The sequence below is a fragment of the Chelonoidis abingdonii genome, chromosome 20 (assembly GCF_003597395.2).
Source record: "Chelonoidis abingdonii isolate Lonesome George chromosome 20, CheloAbing_2.0, whole genome shotgun sequence".
Taxonomy (NCBI): Eukaryota; Metazoa; Chordata; order Testudines; family Testudinidae; genus Chelonoidis; species Chelonoidis abingdonii.
The window spans coordinates 733,320-742,480 of NC_133788.1; the positions used below are offsets into that span (position 1 = coordinate 733,320).

General features: G+C 49.5%; 1 protein-coding gene across 1 annotated transcript; it reads left to right on the top strand.

Moving 5' to 3' along the window:
- Positions 1-42: 42 nt before the first annotated feature.
- Positions 43-5,047, top strand: DNAJC30 (DnaJ heat shock protein family (Hsp40) member C30). The gene is given in 5 exon segments (XM_032769949.2): positions 43-47; positions 121-191; positions 194-282; positions 284-336; positions 338-5,047. Coding segments are annotated over 5 exon segments (519 nt in total). The 3' UTR covers positions 639-5,047.
- Positions 5,048-9,161: the final 4,114 nt, after the last annotated feature.

Here is a 9,161-nt window from a genome sequence, read left to right on the forward strand (position 1 = left end):
CCGGAAGTCGGGCTGAGGCGAGCGGTCCCCGCCCCGGTCCGCATGGCGCCGGCTCGCTCCCTCGGGGCTGGCCCGGGCCCTCCTGGGCCGCGTGCTGCCCGCCCGGCCCTACGGCCGCAGCGCCGCCGACGGGGCGCGGCGCGCGGCCCGCGGGCTGTACGAGCTGCTGGGCGTGCCGGCCAGCGCCACGCAGCGCAGATCAAGGCGGCCTATTACGAGCAGAGCTTCCGCTGCCACCCGGACCGCAACGCGGGCAGCGCGGAGGCGGCGCGCGCTTCACGCGCTGCACCAGGCCTACGCCGTGCTGGGCAGCGCCGCCCTGCGCCGCAAGTACGACGGGGCGCGCTGAGCGCGAGGAGCTGCGCTCGGCCACCAGGCCCCCGCCCCGCGCGCCCGGCCCGCCCGCCGCGCCCGTTCGCCCCGCCCGCCCCCGCGCGCCCGTCTTCGACTTCGACGCCTTCTACCGCGCCCACTACGGCGAGCAGCTGGAGCGGCAGCAGCTGCTCCGCCAGCGGCGCCAGCGGCGCCAGCGGCAGCGGGAGGAGGCGGCCAGGAGGTGGCAGGCGGACCGGCTGGCGCAGTTCTCGGTCGCCGCGCTCCTGCTCTCCGCCATGGCGCTGCTGGTCGGCATGAAGTGAAGGCCCGGAGCTCCCCGCGGGCCGCAGAATGCGCCTCGCCGCGCCCCGGGACTTGGCCCAAGGTTTGGGTTGTGCCGATGGACAGGCCCGCATGGGGACGGGTCGCCGCGGAGAGATCTACGGTTCGGGCCTCGTGGTTTTGCAAGGACACCTTGGGGGAGCTGGAATGCCATTAAAATATCTTCACAAACCGGTTTGAGATCCCGATTCCTTCCCTGCACGTGGGGACAAATGTAATTACCCTTCCACATCAGAACTCTCCTCTGACACTTGCCTGCTAAGAGCAGAGTTCAGGGAGCTGCCCTTCACCTGCCAGCCTTGGAGATGTTTCTACCACTCACTGCGGGGGAACGAATGCAGCTTTCTGCTGGGTTTTACGTGTTAGTAGAATTCTCTTCCCTGAACTGTGGTTCTAGTGGGTGTAAAATGCATTTCAGTTCACCTTTTGAGGCTCAAATCCTGCAGTCTCATCCAAACAGAGTCCTCTGGACCTGCCCACTTCAGGGATGTCTACACTTAAAATGCTAAAGTGACACAGCTGTGCCATTTTAGCGCTTCAGTGTATACTGTGTACGCCGACAGGAGGGATTCTCCCATCGGTGTAGGTAATCTGCTTCCCTGAGAGGCATTAGCTAGGCCGATGAAATAATTCTTGTCAACCTAGCTCTGCCTACGCAGGGGTTAAATTGGTATAACTGTGTCTCAGGGGTGTGGAGTTTTCACAGCCCTGAGAGGTAGCTCTACTGATGTAAATTCCTAGTGGAGAGTAGGCCTAAAATCAGATTGTAGGGTGAGCCTAACTAGGCTCCTCCCTATTTTTTGCACTTTATGAATGAGTAGATTGTATTCTCACTGGTGCTGAAGAGTAGTTTGCTATGGGTCTTGAGTTATCAAGAACTGACAGATGCTGTCTCCACAATGTATAGGTAGCTGGGTGCTCTTACCACCTTTCTGATGTACTGAATTTCAGGGCTACCATTGCCTGACTGTCACTCAGCTGGACTTGCCGCCTTTAGTTTTGGCTCCCCTGCGCCTCTTTGTCAGACCTACTTGACTTCTAGTACACTTGGTCCCAAAGGTTTTTGGGTTCATTAGAACAGCTTAGGATGGCAGTAGCAAATATTCTGTCTTGCGATGTGAGGCCACCTGCCTGAGTCTACAGGTAGAGAAGGGTTCTTGTCTCCCCACTTTTTAGGGTCTTCCATAAACACCGCTCAATGTTTAAGCTGTGGGGAGCCTGCCCTGTCTAGGGCTGATGTACTTGGCTCCAACCTATCTTCCCAAAGGGCTTCATAACTTGGAAGCGTAGCATTCTGAGTACTGAACTTCATTGTGTCCTGATCTGTGTCTCCTGTGTGTAAGAGGTGTTCAGACAAATAGGGATATTATATTTATATGTAATGAAATGTTGAGGTGGTTTAAGACAGAGAATGTTGCAGTAGAAGCTACCTTCTTTCTTCTGCAGGTGAGGGTTTTACATGTGTTTCACTTGGACTTTGCCACACAGTATAGAGTGAACAAAACCCATAGCTGAAAATGGACACCACAAGGTAGCTGTTGGAGTGCCAAGGATTTCACTTTCCTACTTTCTCATTTGCATTGGATCCACTGTGCTTGGCTCGTAGCCTTGAGCACTGAATCCCAGCACTCTGCCTCTCACTGCAGGAAATTATTTCCCTGTAAATAGGGAAATGCATAGAACAGATCCGTGAAACAACCATAGAATCCAGAGATGCCCTCTGTCTCATCAGAGGAACACTTGCCCTGTGGGTGAGGGTTCTACCACAAGAAGTGTTGTGAGGTAAAAGGACTGCTTTGCTTGTCCCTCTCTCATTTGGTATTAGGCACTGAGTCTAATCCCCCTGGCCGGCCTAGGGGGGTGGGAGTTCTAGCTCCCAGCATTGCCGTCTTATCAGGAAGTGCTAGGAGTCTGGGAGAGAGGCCTGGATTAGATTCCATGGAGTGAGAGAGGTTTGGAGTGCTGGGACTTCCAGTCCTACTTCTATTAATGCTCCTCAGCTGAGGGTTCTCTAGCTGCATTTGGTCTGCAGTGTGGACTTGACGCTGTTGTATTTCAGGCCAAGTCTGATTAGGATTTGGCCTTCGAATTTGACAACTCTCCCAGTCATAGCATCTGGAAGAGGCCAGGTCACGTGGAAACGTGATGGAGAAGTAGGTTGGGGAAACTGTTTCTCCCTCTGATCCCCAGTGCAAAGGTTTATGGGCTCCTCATGCAGTCCCGCTTAGGGCCCTTTGAGTTGGCACTTATTTTATGTCTGCAGAATGCCCAGTGTCTGGGAATCTTGGGTCTTCCCTTGCATGCAGACTCCATGTACAGTTGTGAGCTCTGCTGCTGGGCTGTGTCATGGCTTGGTACGGTGCAGTGAGGATTTTCCACACTGGTGCCTGGGAGGATCCTGCAAAGAACATTTTCGTTCCTAATTCATTTAATGTTACCATCTTCAATTGGAGTAGGAATAAACTTGCACAACTATGCCAGACATGTGCACTGCCCCTGGCACACTTAGGCTGGAAGAGGGGCCAGGTTATTCCACCGAAGTAGGCACCTCTGTGAATTGCATATACTCTTGGTGATTGGCTGGGTCTGATTCAGAGGTGGAATATACTGAGACAAGTCACTGTATTAACCCATGTGCTCTAAGAATATGCCCTAGAATGTGGACCTGTAAAAGGAAAATGCAGCTGTTGCCAAGAATATTAAAAGTTGGACATATCGTGTGCAGATGAAAGCCTGTCTCTCTTCCTTTGGCACAGTGAGACAGCCCCTGCCCTGAAGAGTCCCAGTTCAAGAAAAGGGAAATTGTGGGGACAGGCAAAGCAGATTTGTTATGAACAGACAACATAAGTCTTTTAGCCCAGCTGGCCATCATTAACTGGCTGACTGCTTATAGGTGTACCAGCAGAGAGAGGTCTGCAGGAGGGGTTTGAAGAAGTGTTTTCATGGATTAGATTCCTGAATAAGGGGTAAGATGGAGAAAGGCAGCATGGAGGTGATTGTGGGAGAAGCTAGCAAGCTGGTGTTGGTGGAAGGGGGGTGTAATAGGAGAGGGCAAGTTGGACAGTGCAGAGTTGTGGAGAGATTTGAAGACAAGGGTAAATGCTATGAGAGGACCTAGCAAAGCCTGCAGTGAGCATGCTCTGTTATGGGGATAGAGGGACAGAGATTTCTCCTGCTCGTATTTGGGGCTCCACTGGGTTCTCCCTGCCATTAAAAGCTTCCACTAGCATGTGTCCTGGTGCTGTCACCAGCTGGTGGAGCTGGTAGCAGTGCTGTCAATCTGAGCCCCAGCAAGAAAGTGCTGTGCTCACTAAACTGGTCCTAGCAGCTTTGTGTCTCCATTGCTTCAGGTCAGTGTCCTCAGGGAAATGTGCATCCTGTTTGCAGTTCATAGATTCGGAGGCCCCAAAAGACCATTGTGCAAGTCTGACCTCCTGTGCCAGAGAACTTCCCCCAAATCACTCCTAGATCAGAGCTTTTAGAAAAACATCGTCACGATTTAAAAATCACGAATGAGGGAGAATCTGCCATGACCCTGGGTAAATTGTTCCATGGTTAATTACCCTCACTGTTAAAAATGTACACCATGTATCCAGTCTGAATTAGCCATGCTTCCATTTCCAGCCATTGGATATCACTGTCAGGTTTTCTAATCCTTTAATCATTCTTGTGGCTCTTCTCTGAACCTTTTCCAGTTTACCAACATCTTTGATTTCTGGCTACCAGAACTGGACACAGTTTTCCAGCAGGGGGTCGCACCTGTGCCAAATACAGAGATAAAATAACCTCCCTACGACTGCTCAAGATTCCCTGTTTACTCATCTTGGGATCCCATTAGCCCCTTTGGGTCAGAGTCATTCCTTCCCAAGATAGAGCCCCCCATCATGTAAATCTGGCCTATATTCTTTGTTCCTAGATATGTATGTTTACATTTAGCTGTATTAAAATGCATGGTTTGCTTGCATCCGACTTACCAAATGATCCAGATGGCTCTGAATCGGTGACCTGTACAGGTCATTATTTACCATGCCCCCAGTTTGTGTCATCTGATGAGTTTATCAGTGGTAAATTCGTTTTCTTCTAGGTCATTGATAAAAATGTTAAATAGCACAGCCCAAGAACTAACCATTGTGGGATCCCATTAGAAAAACACCTGTTCGATGACTGCCCGTTTTACCATTTTGAAACTTATCCATTAGCCAGCTTTTTATCCGCTTAATGTGTGTGGTGTTAATTTGTTGTTCTAGTTTTTTAGTCAGAATGTGCAGTAACAAGTCAGATACCTTACAGAAGTCTACACTTATGATGTCAACACTATTACATTTCAGCTAAACTTGTAATCTCATTAAAAAAAAATCAAGTTTGTGTGACAGGATCTATTTTCTATAAACCCATGTTGATTGACATTAATTATATTACCCCCCTTTAATTTTTTATTGAGTCCCAAATCAGCCCTTCCATTATCTTGCCTGGGATCAGTTAGAGACTGACAGGCTTATAATACCTGAGTTTTCCAATTTGCCCTTTTGAAATATTGGCACAACATTAGCTTTTTTCCAGTCTTCTGGAACTTCCCCAGTGTTCTAAGACTTATGAAAATCAGCAGCAGCAGCACAGCAAGCTGTTCAATCAGCTCTTTTAAAACTCTTGGATGGACCTGCTGATGTAAAAATGTCTAACTTTAGTAGTTGCTGTTGAACATCCTCCTGCGATACTAGTGGAATGTCGAGTTTTATCGTATAATGAGACTACATCTCTCTCTCTCAAATACGGAACAGAAATATTTAGTTAACGCTTCTGCTTTTTCTGCATCATTGCTGATAATTCTATTTCCATGTAGTAATGGATCAATACCATTGTTAGGATTTTTTTGTTCTTAATATACTTTAAAACCTTCCTCCTCCCAGCTGATTTGGCTTTGTGAAATCGGCCCTTTTAAAGCAGGGGTTTGGAGCGGAACGGCTCCGGAGCAGTGGCGCTGCAGGTTTTTAGCTGGAGCGGAGCCGGAGCACAGCTCCAAAGCCCTGTTTTAAAGCACCAGGTATATATATTACAGATCTGGACTCTTTTTGTTTGCACATTACAAATGTGATCAAGTCATGATCACTTGTACTTAAGCTACCATTAATTTTTAGTTCTGTGATCAGTTCTCCATCTGTAAGGACGAGATCTAATATAGAATTCCTTTGTGTTGGATGCAACAGTTTATTAGGAAATTGTCATCTCTAATGTTTAGAAATGCCAAGGATGTGTTCCAACTATTAGCAGCATGAGCCCTGCAGTATGTGGCACTCAATTTGAAATCCCTCAGGATCAAGTGGCTTTTTTCCCCTACCTATTACAGAGAGGTTTGTAAAACCCATTCTCATGTGTGATTTTAGTGTCTGTAGCAGACAAACTTTTTATTCTGATAGCCACATTGCAAAACTGTATGGAGGGCCAGGTAGGGAAGGCTGTGCCTTCCCAAACAGCCTGGCCCCCTGCCCCCTAGCCGTCCCCCTTCCACTTCCCGCCACCTGACCACCCCACTCAGAATCTCTGACCCATCCAACCCCCCCCCCGCTCCTCGTCCCCTGACCACCCTGTCCCGGGAATCCTCGCCCCTAACAGCCCCTGGGACCCCACCCCCTATCCAACCCCCCTGCTCCCAGTCCCCTGACTGCTGTGACCTCTATCCACGCCCCCACCCCTTGACAGGCCCCCTGGATCCCACGCCTCTCCAACCCCTGCCTGTTCCCCATCCCCTAAACCCTATCCACACCCCTGCCCCTTGACAGGCCCCCCTGTGACTCCCACACATATCCAACCACCCCCCAGAACCTCTGCCCCGTCCAACTACCCCCTACTTTCTGTTCCCTGACTGCCCCCTGGAACCCATCCGGCCCCCTTACCATGCTGCTCAGAACAGCATGTCTGGCAGCTGCACTGCCTGGCGGGAGCCAGACATGTTGCTGCTCAGCTCAGCAGGAACGTGCAACCCCATCACCCAGAGCGCTGCCCAGAGCCACAGTGCGTGGCTGCAGGTGAGGGGGGACAGCGGGGGAGGGCCCAAGGGCTAGCCTCCCTGGCTGGGAGTTCAAGGACCAGGCAGGATGGTCCCACGGGCTGCATGTGGCCCACGGGCCATAGTTTGCCAACCTCTGAGCTAGTACTTCTTCATGTACTTTACAAATCTTGAATCCTAACACACAAGCATTCAAGATCACTTCCTTCTGGGTTATCAGTGGCTCGGAAACAGATAAAGCCATTTTGGACAGAGTGACTCTTCCCCACCCACCCACTCTTTTTGCCCACTCAATCCTTCCTACAAAGGTTATAATAATTGATTTTAACATTCCAGTCAGGCCATCCCACCAGACTTTAGTAATACTAATTAGATTGAGTTTATGCTCTTAAAGAGCACTTTGTCAAGTATCAGAGGGGTAGCCGGGTTAGTCTGGACCTCTAAAAAGCAACAGAGAGACCTGTGGCACTTTATATGCTAAGGGTCTGTCCACACTATGAAATTAGGTTGAATTTATAGAAGTTGTTTTTTGGAAATTGTTTCTATACAGTTGATTGTGTGTGTCCCCACACAAAATGCTCTAAGTGCATTAAATCGGTGGACTGTGTCCACAGTACCGAGGCTAGCGTCGACTTCTGGAGCGTTGAATTGTGGGTAGCTATCCCACAGTTCCTGCAGTCTCTGCTGCCCATTGGAATTCTGGGTTGAGATCCTAAGGCCTGATGGGGCGAAAACAGTGTCACGGGTGGTTCTGGGTACATGTAGTCAGACTCTCCTCTCCCTCACTCCCTCTGTGAAAGCAACGGCAGACAATGGTTTTGCGCCTCTTTTCCTGGGTTACCTGAGCAGACGCCATACCCCGGCAAGCATGGAGCCCACACAGCTCACCGTCACAGTACGTCTCCTGGGTGCTGGCAGACATGGGACTGCATTGCTACACAGCAGCAGCTCATTGCCTTTTGGCAGCAGATGGTGCATTAAAATTGGTACTCTTGGGTGCTCTTTTAGCTGACCTGGGTGAGGTCGGTCAGGGGTGCCTGGGCAGAGATGGGAGTGACTCAGCCAGGTCATTCCCATTTTCTGCCAAGCACCCAGGGGATGACAACGACTGGCAGTCGTACTGCACCGTCTGCTGCCAGTCTAAGACGTAAAAGATAGATGGAATGGATAAAAACAAGAAATTGACCCGATTTGTTTTTTGAAATCAACAGCCTGCTAAACCCAGGGTTTTGAGTTTGATCCTTCAGGGAGCCATTCTGTGTGACCGTTGTTTGTGTTTCTCCTTGATGCAAAGCCACTCCCTTTTGTTGATTTTAATTCCCTGTAAGCCATGTCGTCAGTCGCCCCTCTCTCCGTCAGAGCAACAGCAGACAATCATTTCATGCTTTTTTTCAGCGCAGAACCAGAAGCTGCAAAAGCAAAACCAGGCTAGGAGGCGACGGCAGTGTGGTAACGAGTGATGAGGGCATATAGACATGGATGCAGACTTCTTACAAAATACAGGCCTGGCAATGTGCACATCAAGCGGATGAGCTCTGCATGGTCACTTGTGCTGATCAGCTCACCATGCTGGCCAAATAGGAAATGAAATTCAAAAGTTCACAGGCCTTTTCCTGTCTACCTGGCCAGTGCATCTGAGTTGAGAGCACTGTCCAGAGCAGTCACAATGGAGCACTGCGGGATAGCTCCCGGATGCCAATACCATCAAATTGTGTCCACACTACCCCAGATTTAACCCAGCAAGGCCGATTTCAGTGCTAATCCCCTCGTCGGAGGTGGAGTAAAGAAATCGATTTAAAGAGCCCTTTAGGTCGAAAAAAAGGGCTTCCTCGTATGGACGGGTCCAAGCTTAAATCGAGGTAACACTGCTAAATTCGACCTAAAATCGTAGTGTAGACCAGGCCTAACAGACATATTAGAGCATAAACTTTCGTGACGTGTGTCTGGCAAGTGGGTATTCACCCATGAAAGCTCATGCTCCAATACGTCTGTTAGTCTATAAGGTGCACCAGACTCTTTGTTGCTTTTTAAAGAGCACTTTGAATTCCCTTTGTTTGTTAGCATTGTCATATAGGCAGTTCATTTTTTCTATACATGTTCTTTGGTTCCTTAATTAAATCTTTTTCTCCACATCTCAACTTTGTGCTAAATGATTGCCCATTTCTTACCTCTTTTTGCTCCTAGTTTAATGCCCTCCTGGCTAACCAGCTTGTCCCTAAGGAGATTGGTTCAGCTTCTACTGCAATGAAGGCCTCCTCTCCTCTTAGAAGGTGTGGACCAATGTTCCACAAAATCAAAGCCTTCCACCCTACACCACTAACCTAGCCAGCAGTTCACTTCCAAAGTTTTCTGCCTCCTATCCTCGCCCACTTGTAGGAAGGAATGATCTTAGGGAAGGTCTCTTTGAACATTCTTCTTCAATATGGTTCCAAGTTCCCTGTTATCTATCAACTATCCCTGTTGTTAGCCAAATAGGCTCGTTTCCCCCTGGAGCTACTCA